Source organism: Myxocyprinus asiaticus, chromosome 19, assembly GCF_019703515.2.
Source record: "Myxocyprinus asiaticus isolate MX2 ecotype Aquarium Trade chromosome 19, UBuf_Myxa_2, whole genome shotgun sequence".
In the NCBI taxonomy this organism is placed as follows: Eukaryota; Metazoa; Chordata; class Actinopteri; order Cypriniformes; family Catostomidae; genus Myxocyprinus; species Myxocyprinus asiaticus.
This window is the reverse complement of record NC_059362.1, coordinates 44470584-44498358: the sequence shown is the minus strand read 5'-3', so window position 1 is coordinate 44498358 and position 27775 is coordinate 44470584. Positions and strand designations below refer to the sequence as shown.

Genomic DNA, 27775 nt, shown 5'->3' with positions numbered 1-27775 from the left:
ACTTTTCTAAGTGATCAGATTTATGATTTTCACCTGACAGGCAATAAAACAGGTGAAAAAATCCCATAATGGGATTGAAGGAGGGACCCGAGTCATATCTTGAGAGCAGAATATCATAGTAACTTGGGGGTGGGCCAGTAGGAAATGCCCTAGAAACCGAATAGCAATACGCTAAAAAAACACCCACACCATCCAAGCATTGCGGCTAAAAGTTTTGCACATGCAACCACCACTCATATTTTCTTTAGAAAATGTGAGAATCTGGTTTCCCTTTTATCATCCTGTATGAATTACTGACAAATTTGCATGAAAAGTGAATTACTGTAATTCCATAGGCCACTAGTGCTTTTAACTAAGTGTATCTTGTGTGGATTTAAGTTTATCTATATGCTGATATTGTTGCATCCTCTTTGTCCTGCAGTGTCACCATATAAAGCCCCAAGAAACCTGCAAACCTCTGAGCCCACCAAGACGAGTTTCCGTGTGTCTTGGGACCCCGCTCCTGGTGCCGTACGTGGGTACAAAGTCACGTTCCATCCCAGCGGTGATGACATTGATCTGGGACAACTTCTTGTTGGACCTTACGACAACACAGTCGTTCTAGAGGAACTCAGGTAGATCTCCAAAGTTTAGAATGAACATTAGATGTTTCTCTACATAAAGAAAGATTTGAGACATGTGTTTTGAATTTTGTTCTTTGTTCACAGAGCTGGAACTAAATACTCTGTGGCTGTTTTTGGAATGTTTGATGGAGGTCAAAGTTTGCCTTTGGCTGGAGAGGAGAAGACCACCCTCTCTGATGCACCTGAGCCTCCTCCTGTTGAGCCCTCAGGTACAATCTCAGCACATCATAAAAAAACATATAATTTACAGTTTATCATTAGCATACACTTCCTAATAGGAAACAACTGTTTATTCTTAGCATACATTCTGCTAGTAACCAACAGTTTATTTTTTTTAGCATAACTTCCTGCTAGGAATGAACCATTTATTGTTAACATAACCTTCTGCTAGTAACCAACAGTTTATTTTTTTAGCATAACTATCTGCGAGGAACAAACAGTTTATTGTTAGCATAACTTTCTGCTAGGAATGAACTGTTTATTGTTAGCTTAACCTTCTGCTAGGAACGAACCGTTTATTGTTAGCATAACTTTCTGCTAGGAAGGAACCGTTTATTTTTAGCATAACTTTCTGCTTGGAAAAAAACATTTATTGTTAGCATAACTTTCTGCTAGGAATGAACCGTTTATTGTTAGCATAACTTTCTGCTAGGAATGAACCGTTTATTGTTAGCATAACTTTCTGCTAGGAACAAACAGTTTATTGTTAGCATAACTTTCTGCTAGGAATGAACAGTTTTTTGTAAGCATAACTTTCTGCTAGGAACTAACCGTTTATTGTTAGCATAACTTTCTGCTAGGAAGGAACAGTTTATTGTTAGCATAACTTTCAGCTAGGAAGGAACCATTTATTGTTAGCATAACTTTCAGCTAGGAAGGAACCATTTATTGTTAGCATAACTTTCTGCTAGGAATGAACAGTTTATTGTTAGCATAACTTTCAGCTAGGAAGGAACCATTTATTGTTAGCATAACTTTCTGCTAGGAATGAACAGTTTATTGTTAGCATAACTTTCTGCTAGGAATGAACAGTTTATTGTTAGCATAACTTTCAGCTAGGAAGGAACCATTTATTGTTAGCATAACTTTCAGCTAGGAAGGAACCATTTATTGTTAGCATAACTTTCTGCTAGGAATGAACAGTTTATTGTTAGCATAACTTTCTGCTAGGAACGAAACGTTTATTGTGAGCATAACTTTCTCCTAGGAACGAACCGTTTATTGTTAGCATAACTTTCTGCTAGGAATGAACCGTTTATTGTTAGCATAACTTTCTGTTAGGAATGAACCGTTTATTGTTAGCATAACATTCTGCTAGGAACCAACAGTTTATTTTTTAGCATTAATTTCTGCTAGGAACCAACAGTTTATTCTTAGTTTATTCCAATTTGACAGTGAATTTTTAACAATTTTCTCATTGTTTGATTAGACTGCGATAAGACTTTTTCACACAAAATAGTTTAAAAATGCAAAATTAAACTGAAATTAACATGTAACGTTGCTGTAATTACATACTACTATTTAAAATGTATATTATTGCACATTTTCTATTGTTTCACATACTTAATTAAAAAACTTAAATAGGCACTATACAGCGGATACTCTGCATTATGCAGCACGTCTTTTAACTCTATGGTAATATGCTACCATTGGACTCCAAGTGGAGATGAATCTTTAGGGGGCCGTTCACACAGAACACATTTTTCAAGATGCAGTGTCAAGTTAAAAAGAACTTTAACTTATAAAAATGTGTCTCGAGACACCTGCATTCTGTTCTACAAGTCACATTTTTAAGCCAAAGAAGGTGTGTCTCAAGGCTATGTTTAAAAGAAATTGGTGAATGGGTTCTAACAATAAAGAAGTGTCTAGACTTAGCCAAGCAGGAATGGTTAGTATGTCAAGATAGAGGTATAAATGATGTAGTGTGTGCAAGGTCTTTGGCAGCACTGTTAGCCAGGAACTGTTCTTGACTTTTATTCTGGCAGCTTTTGGCAGGCGGTGTAAAGATTTGAGTGTCGTCCTAACATGAAAGAATGTCCAGAGGTTAAGTTGTGCAGCAGTGTTGGGTTGCTGAGGTACTCTGGATGTAGCGGCAAGATGGGACAGTTGGTGGTGAGACGGTCATCAAGGATGACCGTAGGGTTCTTAAAGTCAACATGCAATCAAAATGTACCCTGTTTACTTTCTTAATACACGTTCCTGATCCTATAACAACATACAACATGTTGCCTCTGAAACAACTTACCTTTATGGTTGATGCCACCTAAGCCATGGCGTTTATTGGTTAATGTTTCAAACAGCTAGGCCCAGGCTTTTTCCCACCATTTTCTCGTCTGATTTTAAGGGAAATTCTGCGGAAGGTGTTTAAACACATCAAAATGGGTTCAATGGAGTACTATACTCTTATTGGGATCTGAAATCAAATCCCATCCTACTATTATGCTTTCCTCCATGAATATACTGTGGGATAAAAAATGGGTTGCATATGTTTCATATTCACTTTAAATACACAGGGTGAAGACAGTATGACCTTCCCCTGAGATACACATACTGTACACAAAAACAGTGAAAGACACTAATTAAAGATGTCGTTTTTTTAATTTTTTTAAACTGGCTAATGGATAACACAATTTGTAGGAACATTTGTTTTATTTTTGTTGTTTTTAATTGTCATTCCTCCATATCATCAGTTGAAACTCAGCCAGATTCCATGATTTCAGGTCATCAGTAAAACAAACTTTCCATCTCACCCTGCAATGTATATTGGAGTACTAGGCCCTCCTTGATTTGTTAGAGAGTTTGCAGTTTTTGTGTCTGTCTGCTCTTCGTTTTTCTTTCTTTCAACATTGTGTGAAAAGTTCATGGACAAATTTCCAGTTAGGGACTGTCTCACACATGGAAGGGAGAGATTGTTTCATAGGAATGCCATGGAATGTTATGTTTTTCCAACAAAACCTTGAGACACAGCGATGGAGGGAAGCCTTTCTGTAAAGCCATGACCACAGCTAGAAAGCCAGCATGAGCAGTCTGACTATTAGAGTTAAATAAATGGTGGTGAAATTTCTGACTTTAAGGGTTTTGAACTCGTACAATTAATTTCAGCTAAAACTACTTGTCTGTGTTAAGTTTCATACTTTGCACACTCTCAATACATTTAAATCACTTACTCAAACAAACAAAGCAAACAATGATTTAGACTTACATTAACTGCAATAACCGTTCTAGGGGAGACAGAGGCTAGTTGTTACACTTTATACTCCAGCGAATATTTCTGAGGGTAGGTTTATTTTTTAAAGTCAATTTCTGCATAGCCACATACCTTGAAGCCTTGGCTATACAGAAAAGCTACAGTTAGGTACATGTATATTTGCACAGTGACACAAAACTTTGGCTTTGTACTCCACCACAATGGGTTTGAAATGAATCAATCAAGACGTGATTGAAGTGCAGACACATATGTTAGTGGTCTACCAGCCCTAACCAGCTTAGCCAAGATGGTCTACAGGTCGAAACCAGGTACCCTGGCTGGTAGTCCAGCTGATCGAGGTCCAGGTAATGACCATAAATAATCAACTAGAAACCATGTAAAACCAGCTGGTTTCATTGGATTTTCAAGTCGGGATCAGGTTCCACCTCAATTGTCTCCTATTTTATCATTTATGTTTGTGAATAAATCTCCATTTCATAAGATTTTTTTCACTTGCAGACCATTTGTGAAATTGTCAAGAGAGATCTCCAGTTCGCTAGTTTCAGTTTGGCGGCTGAGAGTTCCACAATAGGTACCTGGAGCTCCGCAAGTTCTGCAAAGGTGGAATGAGCAAAAGCATTTGGAGAGAAGACAGACACTCATGTGTCACGAAGGACCACATTGCTTTGTTCATTAGAACAGAATCCATGACGATTCCAGGAAAATGGTCTCCAGGGCCGAATGCCAAAAGGGATTTGGATACAACACAAGACTTGAAGATTCAAAGAGAAAAAGATCTAGAAAAAGCTTTGTGAATATACTTGGCTGTTCCAAGAAATAAAATTAAAATAAAAGTCTTGGATAAAAGTGTGATGTTTATTACGTTATTGTGGTGTAAATTTGTGTGGATTCCTTTTTATTTGCTGTGAGCATGTACACACTTATAGTTTTCCTTTTTCCATATCTTTCTCACTGAACTTTGTCTGACATCAGTGAATAGCCAATAACCTCTCAGGCGAGCTTCTCTTGGCATTTCTCGTTGCATAACTCTGGTGTTTTTTGCTAACAGATGCTCAGTGTAAGACTACAGCCAAGGCTGATATCGTCCTGCTGGTGGATGGATCCTGGAGTATCGGCCGTTTGAATTTCAAAACAATCCGAGCTTTTATTGGTCGCATGGTGGGCGTCTTTGACATCGGCCCAGACAGGGTTCAAATCGGCAAGTCTCCAAATGCTTCTGTTTACTTCGTTTTAAGATATGTTAATGGTATATTTATAGACAAGGCCAAAAGCATCTGGACACAGTATGTCAGTTTTATGCTTGCCTTCATTTTGAGTTATTACCAGGAATCTTCTCAATTGTATTAAAAATGATATGTGCTTCTCTCTCAGGTTTGGCTCAATATAGCGGGGATCCCAAAACCGAGTGGCATTTGAATGCCCATTCCACTCGTGAATCCCTGCTAGAAGCGGTAACCAACTTACCCTACAAAGGCGGAAATACAATGACTGGTATGACCCCATTTCATAACTGCATTGTCATTTACAATTATTATTTATTATTTCAATAAGAACAGCAGTCATATCTTGCAGTTGCACAAATCCTAGAATTGTTCATTTAACCTCGTGAAAACAGCATTTAAAAGTGAAGTGTGGATTTTATGCACCTCTACTGGCACCAAACGGAATTGCAAAAATGATTGTTACTAACCAGTTTTCCCAGACAAGTTTCCCTGTCTTCCATTTTTCAAAGAAAAACCATTGGTTGAGCCAGAAGTTAACATGTTGGACTGCTAGAACAGACAGGGAAACGTTTTGAAAGTGCCACCGTGTTTACTCAACCTACAAATGGTTTGCTTACAGTTGACTCAGCACAGTAAACTGGGTTAGGAGAAATTATTTTAACATCTAAAACTTTAAATTAACTTTAGAAGCATCTTGTACATACTGTAGCATACAGCCAAAATTAAACAGTGGTCAGTATTCTTATCTTTATACATTATAATATCGCTTATAGGGGAATAAACAACAAGCCTGTTACATTGCAATAAAGCTAATGAAGGTATAATGAACATAGACGCCCTCTATGATGAAACCAACATGCATCTTACGTCTTTCCAAAGGTATGGCCTTGAACTACATCCTCCAGAACAACTTCAAACCAAACGTGGGTTTAAGACCCGATTCTCGGAAGATTGGTGTCCTTGTTACAGATGGCAAATCTCAGGATGAGATTGTATTCAATTCTCAGAAACTGCGTGACTCGGGCATTGAACTCTATGCCGTTGGTAAGTTCTTCTCCTGAATATGCAGTAATTTTCTTCTTAAATTTGTTGACCATTACACAAAGCATACTGAAACTCCTTCACGTCAGTCACAATCTTAACTGCCCTGCTGAAATGTAAGTTTGCATAACAGAAAGAGATACTCAATCTAGAGTTCCAAAGCATATCAGAAAGTTTAATTTGGCAGTATTGTATCCCAATCTGTATCTGGTTGACCCAGTTGAAGCATCTGAGATCTGGTCATGGTCTCTTCTTGGCTCCTAGGTGTAAAGAATGCAGATGAAAATGAGTTGCGATCCATTGCCTCCGACCCTGATGAGATCCACATGTACAATGTCAACGACTTCTCTTTTCTGTTGGACATTGTGGATGACCTCACCAACAACCTCTGCAACAGTGTTAAAGGCCCAGGTGAGTCACGGTTGAGTCTATCTTAAACTAGGGATGAGTTCGAAAGAGATGAATAACTGGCCAGGCTAACATAATATGACGTTTTAGGCCAGAAACTCTACGCAGGTATGCAAACGCAGACTTAAAATGCTTGTCCAGTGCATTTGAAGCCTAAAAAGTTCATGGAAATTAAGTCTTATAAGTCTTGGATATTTCTGTAGTAGGGGTGTGCAGCGAAGTCATTATCTGTATATGTATCTGTGTCTGTTGCAATGGCAAAATTATCTGTAACTTTATTCAGATATAACCGAATTGTAGGTGGGGCTTATATCGGAAGTGTGTCAAAACTAGATGAAAAATATGCCTTGTATAATGAAAACAAATTATTATTATTACTATTTTTATTTAATTATACTATTATTTTGATAATTAATATTTTTTTATAATTTTTATTTTTTATTTTTATTTTTTATTATTCTTATATTTTTTTATACCAGATGAAGCTGAGTAAGTGTTGTTAACTATGTTGTTTGCTCTAGCATTGCTCTCCCTCATTCATATTGTCAAACAAACAAAAAAAACTAAATAAATAAATAATACAAAAACATTCCTTTTGAAACAGAAATAAATGACATCTGCTTTTTTTGGCAGAACTTTGTTTTAAAAAGAAATAGCTCTTATTGGTCAGAAATGTTTTGAAACACATGGCCAACATATTTGAACTTGAAAATCACACCGTGTACATTTTCATTCAGGAAGTTTACACTTTAGTCATATTGGCTCCACAGACTCACCATTGCGTTGTTATTTTAAATATCTTTATTTAAAACATAATTTTATCCTTGTGTATTTTTCTATTACTCCGTAGAATTCTATTTTCATTTTGAAGCCATTATCCGTGCCCATTCAGCTTCCGGCACATCCTTATTCTGTAGTGAATATAAAATGTTCTAGTTATGCTCAGCTTTTTAAAAATATTTCATTGTCTAGATATTGCTCATATGTTTGGCTTGATCACAAACTCAGATTTGTGAGCAAACTGTAATTTTGAGTTACTTTTCTCAATGACTCAATCGGACTGGGTCATGAATCAGTCTGAATGATTAATTAGCGAATCAGCCTGAATCAAAATTATGTTTAAAATCACAAACGACTGGAAAGGTCATGGAAATGAGATCCTCTTAAGAATGACACGTTTTTCTGTTGCGCATTGATGCAATTAAGCACCCAACACCTCATGAATTCAAGCTTGTGTAGATTACATGCGTAGAGTTTCAGTCCTAGAATGCGAAACAGTTTGTAAATCTACATTCGCTCCTACAGAACACTATTAGATACAGACTAGAATAAAAGACCCAAGAACTCCTGAAGCTCAATGCTTTTGGCTCAGCTAAACAGCTTGAAGTCTTGCCAACCATTGATGATAATGCATTCTCATTTTGCCAGATAGTTCTTTTTTCTATACTAAAAATCTTGCTGACAGGATAGCAGTGCCAGAGCTCTGATTCTTCCTCTGGGAATAACAGTGATTTACCAAACCCTGAAAGTGTTGATATAACCCACTTAACATTTTGCAAGAAGCTAATATACTTGAGGTAGATTTGCACACTCAGTGTAACCTGATTTGGGAGCTGTTGGACTCCATGACTCAAATCTATCCATTGCTTTCCGTAATCCAGGAGGTGGCCCAGGGACGCCCACTGACCTAGTGACTTCAGAGGTGACACACTACTCATTCCGTGCTACCTGGATGCCACCTGACGAGCCAGTGGAGAGGTTCCGTATTGAATACGTCCCTGCCGCTGGAGGAACCCCTGAAGTAGTGAGAAATAAAAATGGAGCCTAATCTACAATTCCAACTCTTATTCAAAAGAATGGACAAATTCATGTTGCATGGGTAGATTCTATATATATATAGAATATGTATACTTGACTGCATAGGAAAGCTATAGGATGCTCCCTTGCTCCCTAATTAGTGAATGACTTAACCTCCAGTGTGCTGTCTGTCTGCACTGGTCTCAAAACAGTTAGAAATGCACCTTACTGTATATAGAATATTTTAAGGAAATGAGACTATAGTCCATGTACGTGGTCATTTTGTTTAACAGCATGCTGTTTCACGATAAATCGATGAAATTTGTAAAATGGCAAATGGAATGAAACTAGAGACTCAACTCTTTTAACTAAATCAGGTTTTAATGTAAAAACTTAATGAGGTTTCTTACCGGGGCCTGGGTAGCTCAGCGAGTATTGACGCTGACTACCACCCCTGGAGTCATGAGTTCGAATCCAGGGTGTGCTGAATGACTCCAGCCAGGTCTCCTAAGCATCCAAATTGGCCCAGTTGCTAGGGAGGGAAAAGTCACATGGGTAACCTCCACGTGGTCGCGAATAGTGGTTCTTGCTCTAAATGGGGCGTGTGGTAATTTGTGCATGGATCGCGGAGAATAGTATGAGCCTCCACATGCTGTGAGTCTCCGCGGTGTCATGCACAATGAGCCAAGTGGTAAAATGCATGGATTGACTCTCAGAAGCGGAGGCAACTGAGACTTGTCCTCCACCACCAGGATTGAAGTGAGTAACCGCGCCACCACGAGGACCTACTAAGTGGGAATTGGGCAATCTAAATTGTGAGAAAAGGGGTAAAAAATAAAAATAGCACATCTTACCAGATGTAGTTTTGTTGCCGTTTCTCCCAAAGACAAACCGCTGAGATCGGCACCATGTTGTTTTGTCACATGACTCGGTGCATCGAAGGTTTAACCCTTTAATGACAGCCTAGAGTCTCCTGAACTGAGATCAGTCAGTTTAAATGAAATGAAATTATGCATAGCCTATATCGAAGCCAAAACGTAATGTCCGCGCATGTGGACACGGGGTCTCAGGAGTTTAAATTAAACAGAACAGCTTTTACGTAATATGCATTTAAAGTCCTGCGGTGTCTCGTATTTTAATGTACTGTATAGACTGAGTGTATATGGAAAGTTCTTTGTGCATTAAGCATATTAAAGATCAGATTTGTGAAATAAAATAGATGGAATGTTCCATAAATCTCACTACACAATCCTGCCTGTTCCCATGCTGGGTTCCCAACCTCTTAGAACCTGCAACTTCAGAGAAATATTTTCACATCGCCACATGCCTCACAGTTTCTCTCACTGTCCATGTGTAACCATCTCTCATGATTATGTTTTACAGCTGTTTGTTGATGGCGAAGAAAACACAGTTGTCCTGCTCAACTTGACCCCCATGACCGAGTACATTGTCCAAGTTTTTGGTGTGATTGGTGAGGAGAGCAGTGAGCCACTGAAAGGAACTGAAACCACATGTAAGTTCAGCAGATCTTTACCTCAGCTTCTGTTTATCTTACTAGTTCTCCTACTGTTCATCTCATCTGCCAATAAAACTCACTAAATAATCTGTCTTCATCTTCCCTGTGAAAATTCTCTATGCCGTAGCTCTGTTCCAAATTCTTCTGAGCTACCTCATTGTTTGCTGTCTATATACTGTAGGAAAAGGCCGTGCTTAAAAAGCTAGACACAGCACCAGGAAAAGAACAGAATGCAGGTGTCTGGAGACGTGTTTTTAACAGTTAAAGTACTTTTAATTGACACAGCGTCTAAAAATGTTGCGTTCCTGCGCAAGACACTTTAAAAACAGCAAGATGTGGCACAATGGTCAAAGACGTCTGTCTAGCGCATGTTTACATGGAAAAACAGCAAACAGCGCAGATGGACGCAAAAACCCGCCTAGTGTGAACAGCCCCTTAAGGGACTGTTTTGAAACCCTCTATGTTGGCATCAAGTCAGTTAAGGCTAACTTCACAAACCCAGACTACAGTTTGAAATAACTTTCACTTTGGAATAGCTCTTCAAGTGTACGTGAGCGCAAATGCTTCTAGTTATATCAATTTCACAAATTGTTTCATTCCGAAATGGGTCACAAGCTTTGCCACAAGGGGCACTATAGCGGATAAAACTGTGTGTTAAGTACGTACAATGGGCTGTAGGCTTCTAATGCGTTGGCCAAGTAGTATGTTTTGGGCCTAAAAATGCTGTCTAGGTAGGTAACTCGCTAGCATTTGAAATGGAGCCAATATAAAACCTCTAAAAAGCCTAAATAAAAAGAATTGGTGCAGATTCTAAAACAAAAAATTTTAACTCTGGTTTCCACAGCCCAAATACAGAACAGCTGTGAACATTTGTGAAAAGGTCTGATTGTGGATCGACAAAGACAACTTGAATAATTTATTTCTGATTAAAAGTAAACAGAACATTTTAATGGGCCATTCTCAATCTTTTTTATGTTTCTCGCTATAATGTTTATGATCAACATTACAAGATCTTGCCATTATAAAGAGAGGCTTATAGTTTTGTCATGAGTCACTTGAATGCAGTGGTCATTGTGGCTTTCGCTTTATGGTCATTTTATGTCTCTGTGTGACCACTGCACAGCCATTCATGAGAACTCACAACGGTTTCTTTTTTGTTCTAATTTTAACTGTTTTGAATGTGCTAAAAGCTTCAGTGTACCACACTGCTGATATTAAAGATCAAAGGCTATCTTCTATTAGTTTTCTGCATACTGAATACTCTGCAGTATCTACTGTATACAGCCTACTATTTTTTAAATAAAGTAAAACTTATTCCACAATAAATGTTTCAAACAGTAGTATGCTACATGACCTGACTACACTGTATGTTTAATCAGCATGTGGCGTTGAGTTATCATCTTGGAAATTAAAATGGCCATTTTGAATGGCATTTTAAATCCAATTTTGTGTTAAAATGAATAAGCATATGACAGTCTGAATTTGCATACAGTGCACCGTACTGCATACTATGTACTGTAGAAATAATAAGAGCAGCATAGTAGGGTGCTATTCCGAACATAGCAAATGTTTTTTCCTCTCTCTGGTCTCCACAGTGCCCCTACCTGCCGTGACAAGCATGACAGTGTATGACGAGGCCCTGATGTCTATGCGGGTCAGGTGGGAGCTTGTGGGCGGGGCCAGTGGGTATTTGCTGATCTACAGCGCCATCAATGCCAGCGTGCCCTCTGGAAAGATGGAGGTGAGCACTTGTCGGACTGACAACTTCCAGAACACCCCTCCAGATGATTTCTCAAAATTTCCACCTCTGCTTCATAACACCACAAGGCAGCAAATACCAACTTCTGCCAGCGGTGGTGAAAGCAGTGTCCCAAAGCAAGAAGCAGCTCTTTTATCGTGTTGTTCAGGCAGACACATAGCAGGACAGACAAATCACAAATAAGATCTCATTAAAGTCAACATGAAACAGTGTTTGCAACCATATTTAATTCCATAATGTGACGTATTCCCGTGTGAAACAGCATAAATTATTTTCATGAAAGATTTTGACCTCCTTTGGAATATCATGCACCGATTTATTGTTCGTTTAAAAAGTAAATAGGGTCAATTGTATTTTCATGTACTATCACAACTGATTCTACTAGACAAATGGAGAACAAATGGAGACTTTTGCATCTATTTATGTTTTCCACAGAGATAAAGACTCCAGTAATCTCACATGTGTCTCCTCTAGAGTTTCAGAATATCTTATACAATATCTCAAACTGTGCTCAGATTTACCAAAATACCATAGCCTGCAACCCTGCATGAACTTAAAAATTGTATTTAGAGATATGCTATCCGAATTAAAGGGTTAGTTCACCCATCACCCATCATTTACTCACCCTCATGCCATCTTAGGTGTGGATGACTTTCTTTCTTCATCAGAACAAATTTGAAGAAAAATATCTTAGCTCAGTAGGTCCTTAAAATGCAAGTGAATGGTGATTAGACCCTTGAAGCTCCAAACAGAACAGACAGTCAGCATAAACGTCATTCATACAACTCCACTGGTTAAATTAATGTCTTCTAAAGTGAAATGGTCACTTTTGCTGCGAAAAAGATCAATATTTAAGTACTTTTTAAATATAAATCATCGCTTCCGGTCAGCAGCATTACACGCGTGCGACGCAATCGTGTTGGCATGTTCATGTGAGAACAGACGCACATGCGACACCTGGAAGAGCAGCGCTGTTTACAACTGAGTTGGAGGAACGCTGTACAGATTTCTCAACCGAGTGAAAACGTGAGATTACATAACATGCCAACACAAAACGTCACACGAGACCACATGAACTCAGCCCTCTCGTGAATGCGCATACTGCTGCTGACCGGAAGTGGTGATTTATAGTTAAAAATTACTGAAATATAGATGTAATTTTTTTCAACAAAAGCGATCGTATCACTTTAGAAGACATTAATTTAACCAGTGGAGTTGTATGGATGACGTTTATGCTGACTGCCTGTACTTTTTGGAGATTCAAAGTTTGTATCACCATCCACTTGCATTTCAAGGACCTACTGAGCTATGATATTATTTATTTATTTATTTTTTTCAAATGTGTTCTGGTGAAGCAGGAAAGTCGTATACATCTGGGATGGCATGAGGGTGAGTAAATCATCAGAGAATTTTAATTTTTGGGTGAACTATCCCTTTAATTTTATAACTCTACACTTTTACTGTATTACATGAATTGTCCCATTTGTGTCTATTTTTATTTTTCCAAAGTAATTTTAGTAGTTACATTTGAGGAAAAAGTTGACACTTAAATGAAATGTAACTGAGAACACTGAGCAACCTCTCAGCAATAAAATGTTCCTTTAGGGGGGTCTACAAAAACAGACTCGTGCATCTTGCTAGAGCTATTGGCACAAAAATAAGATAATGTTGCCTATTTCCACTAATTTGCAAGTCATTTAGTAATATGAACAGATGCTCCATATTTAAAAAAAAAAGTAGTCTGGAAAAGTTAGGAGATCCAGCAGAGATTGACCTGGTCTCTCAGTCTATCTAGAGGAGACATACTGTACCTTAACAACCGGGAGTATGTATATGCCAGGTGTTCCTCATAACAAGTCCTGTCTCGCAGGGCTGTTTCTTCACTGATGCCCATTCTCTTAACATCCCTCCCTCCCACAGATGCGAGTTGGTGCAGATGTGAATGACGTCCAGCTATTGCAGCTGCTTCCAAACACGGCGTACTCCATCTCCCTGTCCGCCCTGCACAGAGATATGCCCAGTGAACCGCTCATCGACAGAGGAGTCACTTGTATGTCTGCAGTCTGTTTATGTCAACATGTATTGTATGTCTATATAATATATTAAATATGACATAGATATTATATAATAAAAATGAAATATTATGAAAATAATTAATTATTTTTTAAATATAATTATAAAATATATAAAATATCATTATTGTAAAAATAATATAGATATTATTTAATATTATATAGAGAGTTTGGCGTCATAATAGGTTTATTAGGAGTGGCAAAACACATTCTGATCCAACTTGGATAGGTTTCAGAAACCATACAGGTAGTGAGCACAATTTTATTTTTTACTTTCAAGAATAAAAATACTATTATAATTTAAAAGAATAGTTCACCCAAAAATAATAATTTACTCGCCCTTGTGCCGTCTCAAACACATATGACTTTCTTTCCTCTGCGGAACCAAACAAAGATATTTTGATGAAGATATGATGTGAACATATCCACACAATGCAAGTCAATGGGGTCCAAAACTTTCAAGCTTTAAAAAGGACATAAAGGTGATCCTTAGGACTTGGATGGCTTCAACCATGTCTTCTGAAGTGATATGATCACTTTGGGTGAGAAACAGACCAAAATATAACTCCTTTTTCACTATAAATCTTGACATCTGCTGTCTGCATTGCGCTCTGTGCATGCATCAAGCACGAGGAAGTGTAATCGAGCTTCAAATCATGATTGCATCACGGGACATTACAGATGTCAAGAGTTATAGGGAAAAAGGAGTTATATTTTGGTCTATTTCTCACCTAAAACCGATCGAATTGCTTCAGAAGACATGGAATAAACAACTTGAGTCGTATGGATTACTTTTATGATATCTTTATATCCTCATAAGAGCTTGAAAGTTTTGGACCCCATCAACTTGCATTGTATGGCTGTAAACACAGTAAAATAAACGAAATATATATTTTTTGTGTTCCTCAGAAGAAAGAAAGTCATACAAGTTTGAGGTGGCATAATTGTGAGTAAATGATGAGAGAATTATCATTTTTGGGTGAACTATTCCTTTAAGTCTAACATGCTTTAAGGTAAAGTTTATGAGAAAAAATAAATAAATCATGTCCTGGTCACATTTAACCCCAAAGTCAAAAACAAAAAAATTTTAGAAATTGTATTTTGCATAATGAAAATTAAACCTATTTTTCGCAGTGTGACATTATTTTCATGACAGTTAAAAGGATAGTTCACCCAAAAAAGAAAATTCTCTGATCATTTACTCACCCTCATGCCATCTGAGATGTATATGACTTTCTTTCTTCTGCAAAGCACTTTTGAAGATTTTAAGGACCTGCCTGAGCCTGGATCTTTTTCTAAATATCTTCAAAAGTGCTTTGCAGAAGAAAGTCACACACATCTCAGATGGCATGAGGGTGAGTAAATTAGAAGAGAATTTTCATTTTTGGGTGAACTATGCCCTTTAAAGGAGTAGTTCACCCAAAAATAGAAATTCTGTCATCATTTAGTCACCCTCATGTTGTTCCAAACCTGTATGACTTTCTTTCTTTCAAAAAGAGATGTTTTACTGCGTATCGTGGTCTTCCTTTTCAATGCAATGGCCTCACTTTAAAGTTAATAAAATAAGCCAAAAAGTATCATAAAAGTTGTCCATGCAATTTGTTTCATATTCCAAGTCCTCTGGAGGCATACGATAGATTTTTGGTGAGAAACAACCCTAGATTTAAGTAATTTTTTGGTGAAAATCTTGACGTCCGTTCATGAGAGCATGAGAAAACTTGTTCACAGTGACACGTTCAGACGAAAACATATTTTTAGCACTAAATTATGACAGAATTTTCATTTTTGGGGAACTATTTCTTTAAGCACTTTTTCTTTTTCTTTTTTTTTTTTTTTTTGTTGTTGTTGCATTTTTTGGCATATCTCTATCTATCTTTCAGTGCCTCTGCCTACAGCTGGTGAGTTGAGGATCAATGAAGTCACTCATAGCTCCATGCGTCTCACTTGGGATGCAGCTCCTGGAAATGTCAGGAAGTACATCATCACATATAGGCGAGAGGACGGAGAACAGAAAGAGGTAATAAACATTTCACTGAGTATAACTCACAGAGAAGATCATCAGGATCAAAGACTCATTAAGATTTCATCATCAAAATCTGCCAAACAGTGAATTGCACGCCGAAGTTAAATGCTTTGTTCAAATCCCTAACCCTAAGTATGAGCAACAGTAGACCTCCTAATGATGTTTGCCTTCGTAAACACCCCTAATAAAATTTGAATTGCACTTCAGCTGTGAGTTTTACATTTTTCCATTATAAATAGTCTCAAGTTTGGACAGAGGCCTGAGCTATGTAGGGAATGTGAGTTAGAAGAAGACTTAAGTGGTAGACCAGTGAAGAAAGACATGGCCAGGCATTGTTTCTGGGGGTTTGGCTTTGAAAGAGTTCATTAGCTGGGACATCCTGCATTACAAAAGACCCCAAAATCACCCCTTTGTGAGGTGCTTTTGAACAGATCCTGGCCAGATGCCAAATTAAAATCCAGGGGTTCCGTGGAGGATGCCTTTGGGAATTCGCTCCCCCCGTGTCTTCCTGTCTCTCTGCTGTGATGCCTTTATGGGTTTTTCCAGAGAGCTGCAGCTTTTCCAGACAGACTCTTTTATCTTTAAAGATCTGCTGACCTGAACCAGTGCAATTATTTATGAAGGTCTGAAAGGTCACGTCCAAGCAACTTGCATGTTGATAGGATGCAGACTGTTGTTTATCTCTTTTTGGACATACTCTGGAACAGGGTAAAGATGATCTGATTCACTTAGCAGAATTCTGGATCTCCCACTGTATTCTGGATCCATATCATAAGAATTTATCTCAGTGGATTGATGTTGACTCTGTTTTAAAAAAACCCTGATGAAAATACCAGGCAATCTGTTGTACCAATTAAATGCGGATCCCAGTTATATATGAGAAATAACATCAGTGGCTGATCATGAAAACATTTTTATTTTATTTTAAATTAATTAATAATTATTTAATGATAAATAATTTTTATAATTTAATATGTATTCATTGTTATCCTTATAAACATTATTTAATTATTATTATTTATAATAATTATTTGATTAATAAATCATGATAAATCATTTTTGATGACTTGGAAATGACAGCAATGATTGATCATGAAAACAATTATTTTTTAAATTAAAATTAAATTAATAATTATTTAATTATTATTATTATTATTATTATTATTTATAATTATGTATAATTATAAATTATTAAAGTTTTGTTTTTTAATTATTTGTAATTATAAATCATTTTTGAGGACTCAGAAATGACAGCAATAATTGATCATAAAAACATTTTTATTTTAAATTATTTCAATAATTATTTAATTGTAAATAATTATTTATAATTATTAATTAATTATTATTATTATTATTATCATCAGTTATTCTTATTTTTTTATATTATTATTTTATTATTTAATTTTTATTTTAAATCATTGCTTGATTTTTATAACAACTTCAAAATCTTCAGTGGCATAAAGAGTGGTACCAGTTGGTTAAAGTTGGCACAGCAGCTGTTCATGAACTGCACAAGATGTCCGTCGTGTTTATATGTAAACTGAATAACAATTAAAAAATAGCACAGACAGAACTCGCTCCATTTCATGTGTCCCACCTTTAAAATGCCATTAAAGACCAACCATTAAAATGACCAAAATTGCACATCCCTTGATACCAACACGTTGATCCATGCATCAATTGAAGATTTTAGTCATTTCTCAGCCATTGGGTGAATCATATGCACAGGTCATTTACTTTCCCCTGACATGTGTGTCGTGTTAATGTTCAGGTTGTTTGATTTACAGGTTGAGGTCAACGGTGACATCACCACCCTGGTTCTGACCAGCCTCCGCTCACAGACGGAGTATAGTGTTGACGTCACTCCCGTCTACGACGAGGGTTCAGGAACTCCAGTGCATGGCACAGCAATAACTGGTGAGCTTATCTTAAAGGAATAGATCACCTAAAATGAAAGTTATGTCAATCCAATCAGATATGACATACTTTCTTCCGTGGAACAGAAAAGGTGAATTTTTAAAAGTCTTCACAGGGTTTATTTGCCGTAATGCAGCTGAATAGTGACTCTGGTTGGTCAAGCTCGATAAAGGACAACAAAACACCATAAAACCACTGTATAAATAATCGATACGACTCATGCACTATATTCCAAGTCTTCTGAAGTCATACAATCACTTTGTGCTTAAATAAAAAACGGTGACTACATCGATAAAATCAAACACTAAAATTGCTTTTTGTGACATAACGTCATGACATTTGGTGATGAGAACAAATGTGGTTTGATATTATCAACAGCATATTTGATTTAAATTATTTTTTAATTATTTGGTTTTATTTGAGTGTAAATGACTTCAATTTCATTTGTTCATCGCACAAAGTGATCGTATCTGTTCAGAAGACTTGGAATATAGTGCATTAGTCGTATCGATTACTTTTAACATGGTATATAATAAATAAAATCTGGGAACACTTTTTTTTAAATTCACCTTTTGTGTTTCACGGAAGAAAGGAAGTCGTATGGGTTTCAAGCTACGTTAGGGTGAGTAAATAATGACAGAATTTTTCACTTGGGTGAACTATTCCTGTGATCTTGCCAGTTCTCCAATGAAGTTAGTTTGGCGCCAACAGTACTTGAGCTTGTTGCTAGTTGTTATTTGGTAGGTTGGTGTTGAAGCAAAACATTTCGGGAATAATGACTGCCATGTCATATCACCCCTACCCACGGCCTGTGTATCTGCATGGCTTTCTTTTATTAGTCTCTGCATGGGGTGAAACCACTTTTACATAAAAACACATTTGCATGTACAAACTTAACAATGTGACTTGTCAAATAGCTGCCTGGGCTGGTCGCCCACTGAAGTTCACGTGGTTCACAGGTTTGCTTCTCCGCTGTCTATTTGTCACATCCTTTTTCTGTTGATGTTCAGATGTTGTTCCTGCGCCTAAGAACTTGAGGTTTTCTGAGGTGACCCAGACGTCATTTAGAGTCACGTGGGAGCATGGAGCACCAGATGTTGCACTGTATCGCATCGGTTGGACCAAGAAGGGAGAGAACGACTTCAAATATGTACGTTAACCGGACTAGTTTCTATCAACTAGCATTTTTACCTTACATTTATACTTAGGCCTGGTGCTTTTTTTGCAATCGTACTCAAGACTTTGCTGTTTCAAGTATCACGTTCTGCCAGTCATTTCACCAACATTATGAAAATCCATTATAAAAATAGAAATTATTACTTGTTTTAAACTATGATCATATAAACAAAGAGTGAAATAAACACTTCACTTACACCGTCATTTCCACCACACCAAACACTTTTGTCCCTTATAAAGTTAGTGTACTTGTTAACAAATTCGACAAAAGTGTCAGTGAAGAGCATGCTTGAGATGAAATATGAGACAAGTGATGTTTGAAGAAAACAAAGAAAAAATCATGTTAAATATCACGTGTAATCATTTCCAGTCAAGTTTGTATTATTGCCAAATTATGCATTTAATTATTTGCATATAGGATGCATAAAATGTTGGCTATGAAATTAGCCTTAGCAAGACAAAGGAGTCAGACATTTTATTTAAAAAATGTAATTTCCATCAGCATCATTCACGCCAAAGAATTCTATTCAATCCAATACAGAAATTGAGATGTGCTGGAAATGACGCTGTGGTGGGAATTTTTATGACAAAAATGACATAAATCTCCTGTGATGCAGGTACATACACTGTTGGACATTGACAAATTAAACAAAAACTTGTAAGAGTTTTAAAAGTGTTGAACTCTGGTGCATTTTTGGGCTGCCGTCTGCAATTTTTCACACTCAAATTTAAAAACTCACCATTCACACATACTGTGGACTAATTGCAAAAAAAATTGGTCTCATTTTTCAGAGAACCCCCCCAAGTAAAATAAAAAAAGACAATTATTCGTATAACTTTGAAAAGTATAATTTCATTCCACTAGATGGCAGCAAGCACTAAAAAAATATTTATTTTTTCTCTTTAACATTCCATCACAATATACAGATCTGAAATGTGGGTGGCGCTCTAACGCATTTCAGCCCTCACAGTTGTGCTCGTCCATAGACATTCAGTCTTATTTTCAGTTCATGCAACACCCTCATTATTTCATCGAATATCTCGGCCTCTGAGTGGACTAGAAGCTCATTCTAGGTGTCATTAGAAAGTTGAGATCCTCCCCTCTGCGGTGATTTAACAATAGTCGATAACATATATTTCTGATGATTTGTTTAGCATGCTTTTCCTGCTGGATGGCATATTTTGTTCTGGACATCTAAGATATAACATTGGATTATTCAGCCAAGCAAGCTCACAGACAAGTAAAAAAGGGCAATTTTTTTTTAAAACAGCAGTTATCAGAGCATAAACAAGACGGTTGTATTTGATGACTTACAGAAATCATATTTCACATTGTGATTCTTCTGAAAATCTTTCAAACTGTGGTATTAGGGAAACAAAATAAACTGTACAGTCACATTTCTGAGAATGAGCGCTTTCATTTGATATATGACTGGTCCATTTAGGTGCTATGTGAAGGTTTTTATTTTCATATAAATATTTCTACCCCATTACCTATTTTAGGCCACATTTTGTTATTTTAATTAACATAAATGCAGAAGTCATGGTTATCTCTGAAAAGTTCAGATTCTAAGCTTTCAAATGATACCTCATATGACTGACTTATGTATACGGGAACTTTAACCTTTTAAACGTAAACGTTTTTCGCAATTAGTGCCCCCCTTTGGCGGCCCCCTTTAATGCTAAAAATGCTTGAAGTTGAAGAAACACCCTCTAATGAAATGAATTGTGTGTCGAATGACCTGTGTGATTCACACAGGGTGCATTATTTGTGTGTTGTGTGGAGTTGCTGCCTATAAAGAGCGTTCCAAATCAGTCACTTATGAGGTTACATGTGGGTTAGTTTGATGCCTTAGAAGGTACTGTTTAGGTCAACTTGATCTAATAAACATGCTCAGATTTTGTCTTCATTCACTCATGTGTGGGTTATGCTGGAACGGATCTTTCGTAGGATATCCTGAGTCGTGAGGAGATTACACAAGTTCTAACGGAATTAGACCCAGACACACCGTATGACGTCACCATCACAGCCATCTATCCCGATGAGTCAGAGAGCGAGGACCTGATGGGAACCCAACGCACATGTGAGACTACACACACTCACAACTACATATAGAACACATTTAAAACGTGTGTTGATGTTACAATGAAATAACATTGTTCTTTTAATATCTTTTTTCTAGTTTCAAAGATCATTTCATCTGGTATGTTTGTTTCAAACGAGAGGAATTTGTTAATAGTAATGCTAATCAAGAAGATGAACATGTCAATGGAAAAGGAAGACTAAGGAGCTGTTCACACCGAACGTGTTTTTGTGACCGTCTGTGCTGTTTTTCCAGATGTTTTTCTATGTAAACTTATGCTAGATGGACGTCTTTGACCGTTGCGCCGTGTCTTGCTGTTTTTTCAGCGTATCGCACAAGAGTACTGTGTTTTTTAGATGCAGTGTCAACTTTTAAAAACATGTCTCGAGACCTAGAATACTCTCTGTTCTATTTGTTTATCCGCATCTATCTTTTTTTTTTAGCGCAGGAACGCATTTGGCCTGAACGGCTCCTAAGAATTGCATGTGCATTTTTGTGTTCAGCCAGCACTCCATCAGAAACTAGGGCTGGGTGGTATGACGTTATATACTGTGCAATATTAGAAATGTGTCAACTGGTAGAAATTCTGCAAAAGTTTTTATATCGCACTAAATATATTTGCGCAGCTTTAAGTGGGCAGGACTGCTTTACATTATTGACAAGTGAGAGCGACAAAGAAATATGTAGAAATGGAAAAATTCAGAGCATGACGTGTCCCAAACAAGTCAAGATGGGAAATTACTTTTTTAAGGTGTGTAGTTAAACTTCTCTTTGTGTTGTGGCTATTTGTTGAGCGAAGTTGCAACTTGCCACATTAATATACAGTAGAACTCACTGTATATTAATGCACTATATAGGCTATTTTACCACTTCATCATCCAATCAAAGTTGGAAAGTAATCAAATGAGAAAGGCATAACCACATGGTTATTTTATATATAGAGTAAACCTTTTTTTTTATTCAATTTCTAGCAAAAATATCTGTATTGTGATATATACAGTACTGTTACTGTGAAAAATAGCTCATACTTTGATATAGTATTTTGGTCATACCGCCTACCTCTATAAGAAACTCATTCACCATCAATCATGTGTCTGTGAATCCATCATCCGTCATCATTGTCAAGTCATCACCATCATTTTGTCATCTGTCATCAGTCATAAACGCGCATGCACACATGCAGCCAACCATTGTTTTTGTCATTTTCTTTGTTGCGTTATTATCATTTGTTCACCCCAAACACTCATGTGCTATCCATCTTTAAGGACTGACCCATAAAGCTCATTTGACCATCATGTTGACTAGGGTTGGGAATCGAGAACTGGTTTAATTTTTTTTAAAGATACTGGAACCGAATGAGCTTCCTGACGTTCAAGGCTCTTGAATATCTGCGTTATTCCTTTGTGGAACATCGTGATAAAATATTCTGACAATCTATCCTACTGAATCTGCAGAGCCACGGCAAAAGAAATTATGTTTTATCTTGAGTTTGCAGTCTGAAATGCCAAAGAAAGACTGTGTGCCACAAAATAGTACAACACACTGCAAAATCATTTTCTTATTGCGTATTTTGTCTTGTTTTCCAGTAAAAATATTCTTAAACTTTCTTAAAACAAGAAGAATAAATTTTGTGTTGTTTTCAGAGAATAAAATCTAATCTAATCAAATTTGGCAGCTGTGGTTGCCAGAATAATTATATAAAAAATACAGTAAAAATGTAAACAACTTTACAGAACAACCTGTACATTTTACAGTTTAAAACTGTTGTAATTTACATGACCATGATGGCACTGTAAAAAAAAAAAAAAAAAAAAAAAAAAAAATCTGTTAAATTTACAGTAAAAAATGTAATAAACTTGATATTAACCTTCTGAAACTGTAAAAATCTGCTTTTTACTTTATAAAGTATTGTTAATCACCATAAAAATGACAGAAGAGCACATAATGACATGAAGTTCACCAATAGTGGCTCTTCCAGGAGCAATGACCAATAAACATGTAGATACAGTGCTCAGTGTCGCTCACACAAACACTAAACAACATCAGGGAAACACATGTGACATTAAAATAATGCAGTAAACATTACCTAAACTACATTAAATATAACACAGAACACCACAATGTACATAACTGATATTAAAAATAAGAAGAAACAACTATTCCCATAAAATATAATTAAATATGATGGGTCACGCAGGGAATTCTGGGAACGCCAGATTATTGTTTTTTTACTGTAATTTTAACAATAATTTACTGTAAAAAGTACATGTACTCTATTGTTAAATATAATGTAAATTTTTACCATTAATTATACAGTAAAATCATAATTTTTACATCTAAAAATGTAATTTTTACAACATTATATTGTAAAAACTACTGTATTGTCTTTTAAAATATATTTAAAAATTTTACTGCATATTTTACAGTTAATACTCGTTAATCAATTAACGCTTTTTTTTTCTGTAGCATTTTTACAGTCTTTTACCGTTAAAATTACAGACATTTTTTAGTGTTCTTATCCCATTGGCAAATTATTTTTTCTTGTTTTAAGCTTAAACCCCAATACATTTTGCAAGATTTCTATGAAAATCAGACTTAATATCTTGTTAATATGCTCAAGTATTCTCAAGTATTTTTTTGTTATTTTTATGGATGTTTAGGATTTTTGTTTAACTAGAAAATAAGACAAAAATACTCAATAAGAAAGTGATTTTTTTGCAAGTCTTTCTATTGCTTTCTCGCTAGCAACAAATATACAAATTTGTGAATGAACGACTTTTATGAACCAATTCTTTTTGGTGAATCAATCAAAAAGAGTCATGAATCTGTTTTAAACTCAAGAGTTTTTGGTTTGATTCAGACTTTTGTAATAAATGGTTCTTCAATACTACTAATAAATAATAATAATAATAATAATAATAAAAAAACATAAATAACCAAAAATAGTACTTTTTTGTTTAGATTATTGTCTAAAATCATTAATGAAATCGTTAAGGAGCCAGAATCGTTAAGTGAAGTAAATTCCTCATGATTCCCATCCCTAATAATTACCATTATTAGCTATTGCTACGAAAGATTTTGCTGATTTAACTTTATTTCTGCTCCCAGTGCCGACTGGACCACCACAAAACCTCCAGGTCTTCAACGCCACCACTACCACTCTAACAGTGAAATGGGACCACGCTTCAGGCCCGGTCCAGAACTACAAAGTCACCTACCAGCCCGTTGCGGGTGGAAAGTCACTGTCTGTAAGTTCTGCTGTTTCCATTCACCCTCAATTTGAGATGTTTAAAACCAGCACTTGAGTAATCATTCACTTATGATGACGAGTGGCAGAATTGTCTGCAGCAATATCGCAAAATGTGTTTTATGAACTTCATGGCCCTTGTGTTAAGAATTACAGTAGGGCACTTCTTTGGAAAGCTGGAATCTAGACAGGAACAGCTAGTCATTACCAGTACATTCATCTGATCCAAACCATTATAACATGTCTATTATGTAGCGCACAGTGACTTTACGGACACAAAACCGTTACTGTTATATATCTCATGACAAGGCGCTTGGGATGAAAAGCCCTGCCAACATTTATTACTTGTTCAAGGAGTGTTTGTTTAAACAGTGTTGTTAACGGAACAATGGCCCTTTCACAAGTTTGTTTTGTTTTTTAATGCAGTAACAGTTTACAGAAATATGTTGACACCAACCATTTAAACTGTTAGATTTAATCATATTTATTGTGTAATGTGCGCCTCTGAAATGACTTTACTTTTCGGTTACTTCACTTAGACCGTGCGGTAATGCAGCCTTTCTAAAATCTTGCCAATAGTTAACACACAAATTGAGTAATTGCAGACAAGGATAGTTCCAAATTACTGATGGATAAAATCAAGACCTATCCTACTTTCTTTTCTTGTCGAGCACACTCTAAAAAAAGTGTTTTTGCTGCGTTTTCAATTTACTTAATTAAAATTAACTAATGCAACACAGTTCCAGAACATGTTGTCACAACTTGATTTCTCTGGTTATGTTTACATGCACTAATTTTCATCAATCCGAATAAATTCAGTTCGTTATCAGAATCCGAATGTACTGTTTATATGTCCTCAAAACTTTGCAATCTGATACAAATATTAATTTACATGTGCATTACATGTATTCCGAACAAAACTTCTGCGCATGCGAAGAGCGTCAGTCGTTGCATGCTGAAGAAGAGGAGAAAGGCTGAGAAAGTGAGAATGGCTCAATCTGATCATTTTTTTTTTCTTTTTCTTCCAATTTGGAATGCCCAATTCCCAATGTGCTTTTAAGTCCTTGTGGTCGTGTAGTGATTCGCCTCAATCTGGGTGGCATCCCAGCTGCCTCCGCGTCTGAGATCGTCAACCCGCGCATCTTATCATGTGGCTTGTTGAGCGTAATGCCACGGAGACATAGCGCGTGTGGAGGCTTCACGCCATCCACCGCGGCATCCACACTCAACTCATCACACGCCCCACTGAGAACGAACCACATTATAGCAACCACAAGGAGGTTACCCCATGTGACTCTACCCTCCCTAGCAACTGGGCCAATTTGGTTGCTTAGGAGACCTGGCTGGAGTCACTCAGCACACCCTGGGATTTGAACAAGCGAACTAGCGAACCCCAGGAGTGGTAGCCAGCATCTTTACCACTGAGCTACCCAGGCCCCCTTCAATCTGATCATTTTTGTGTTTACACGAAGGCTTTTCAATCCAGTTGAGCTATCAGTCAGATTATAAATGGATTAGTTGGTTGCATGTAAACGTGGCTATTGAGTTCTATCCTTTTACATTTGTAAAATGGAAGATTATGTAATCCATTTGAGTTGGGACTACATAAATTATTTTTGTGGTATTGCATCATCGATGAAACTGGGCAGGGGACTCGATAGGGAGAGTAAATGTTACATTTAAGTTTTAATTTATGTGTTTTTGTGCAAGATGAATATAAAGGTGGATACTTTTTAGTGTTTAATGTTTTGTTATGCTAAGATTTGAAAGAGTTTGTGTTGTGTTGGAGTTTTGGGGGTTACCATTATGGTGAAGAGTGGAGCTTGTGCTAACGATGAGGACAGGTATATGCTCACTTCATTGAGCAAATGCTGTGCTAACTATAGCTTAGTTACTAAACTACACTATAGCGCTTCCAACCAGCATGTATTAAGCATGCTAATATTCGCTTTCACTAGTTAGTACATAAAGGAATAAAATAGATTTATTTGAGTTACATTAACATGTCTAATTTTGTTGGGTTTACCCAGTTTAATTGGGTTCATTCTGAACAAAATGTTTATGTTGAGATTACATAGAACTTTTAAGAGTAGAAAACTCATTTCAAACACATGAAACCACTGTCCATGATTCAAACAAATTCAGCCAAAGAGAGCTAGAACTCCTAAATACATCACATTATGGAAGTACAATGGGTTGTGAATGCTTTTTCGTACTATTTTTAAGAACATGTTATGTCGTACCTTTCAGAATGCTAAGAGTGTTGTAAACTGGCAACATTAACATTTCTGACCAATTTCATTTTACTGGACCTTGTCACATATATAATATATGCAATTTTTGAAAGCCAAGTTGTTAGAAAAGTGTGTGCCAAAAGGATAAAACTACATAAGGATAGCACTAGAGTTTCTTGAATCTGTGGAGGACAGTACTGCCAAACATTCCTCTCTGATCACTTCTGGGAATTGCTTGGAGATCTGTTTTGGCATTGTCTTACCTTCAGAAAGTGTTAGATTTCTTGTTTCTTGTTTGAAACTGATTTGTTGTATTCAAGTTTTGACAATATTCTTGTTGATTTTCCGACTGACTTGATTGTCTGACAGTCTTGTAAGGTAGAGGGTACATATCCAGTTAATAACTAGATTATAAATGCCTGTGTGATAAGTTGAACAATGTATTTAAGGTTAAGATCATCCAGTTTGGAAAAATAAATAAAAATCGGTTGTTCCAAACCTGAATGACTTTCTCTTTACTTTAAAACACATGAAAAGAACAAGAACTGAGGCTGTCCAGCTCCTAAAAGGAAACAAAGTATTATACAAGTAGTTCATATACAATGTGTATGCTTTACTTTAAGTCTTGTGAAACAATTTGATAGCTTTGAGTCAGGAACAGACCGAAATTTAAGTAGGAAAATCTGCCTCTCAGCTGGAACTCTCAAACTTAAAGGTACAGTATCAAAAAACATCTAAGCTATTCCAAGGACCGACTGTAAATGGTCATGAAAAAATTAATTATGACTGGTTTTGTGCAAGAAATCTGGATTAACATTATATACGTGGACTTCCTGGAATTAATTAGAACAAAACTGTTTTGGTTTCAATTCCCTTTTTATGAGAGAATAATTCTCATTTCATGCAAAACAAATAATTAACTTCAAAGTGTCTGACTGTTGATGTCTTTTCCAATCAGGTTCAGGTTGGTGGAAAGAAGAACAGTGTTATTCTTCAGAAGTTGACTCCTAATACGCCATATTCCATCACGGTGGCCGCCGTCTATCGAACTGGAGAGAGCAAAGATATTTCTGGCCAGGGAAAGACAAGTAAGAAGCTGAAGTATTTCATTAATCCCTTTGAGAACCCAAACCAAACTCATTTTAGGGAGGATGCATTCCTTGGAGATGTTATGCAATGAATGCGAGATGGCATTATGTAACCGTTGTGCGTGATGTTCCTGTAGAGCCTTTAGGAGGAGTGAAAAACCTGCAGGTGCTCAACCCCACAATGACAACGCTGAACGTCCGTTGGGAACCAGCAGAAGGAAAAGTGAAGGAATATAAGGTTGTCTACGTGCCTGCGGCTGGTGGTGCCGAAAGCATGGTAGGACTGGTAGGACTTAATGCTTCTAGAACCAATTTTTTGATGTTGAGGCGAACTGTAAATCTGAAATATTGTCACGAGG

The 27775-nt window shown here is 36.7% G+C and overlaps 1 protein-coding gene across 1 annotated transcript in view; it reads left to right on the top strand.

The window, feature by feature from the left end:
- Window positions 1-27775, top strand: part of LOC127409597 (collagen alpha-1(XII) chain-like) — a 115193-nt gene that overhangs the window by 31970 nt on the left and 55448 nt on the right. Inside the window, exons 16-33 of the mRNA XM_051644260.1 lie at window positions 422-614; window positions 708-832; window positions 4880-5029; window positions 5203-5322; window positions 5934-6098; window positions 6360-6506; window positions 8165-8307; window positions 9684-9813; window positions 11412-11557; window positions 13496-13625; window positions 15528-15664; window positions 17458-17587; window positions 18598-18737; window positions 20715-20847; window positions 20947-20967; window positions 23956-24095; window positions 27287-27416; window positions 27554-27702. Coding sequence (XP_051500220.1) covers window positions 422-614; window positions 708-832; window positions 4880-5029; window positions 5203-5322; window positions 5934-6098; window positions 6360-6506; window positions 8165-8307; window positions 9684-9813; window positions 11412-11557; window positions 13496-13625; window positions 15528-15664; window positions 17458-17587; window positions 18598-18737; window positions 20715-20847; window positions 20947-20967; window positions 23956-24095; window positions 27287-27416; window positions 27554-27702 — 2429 coding nt within the window. The remainder of the gene's footprint in view (window positions 1-421; window positions 615-707; window positions 833-4879; window positions 5030-5202; window positions 5323-5933; window positions 6099-6359; window positions 6507-8164; window positions 8308-9683; window positions 9814-11411; window positions 11558-13495; window positions 13626-15527; window positions 15665-17457; window positions 17588-18597; window positions 18738-20714; window positions 20848-20946; window positions 20968-23955; window positions 24096-27286; window positions 27417-27553; window positions 27703-27775) is intronic.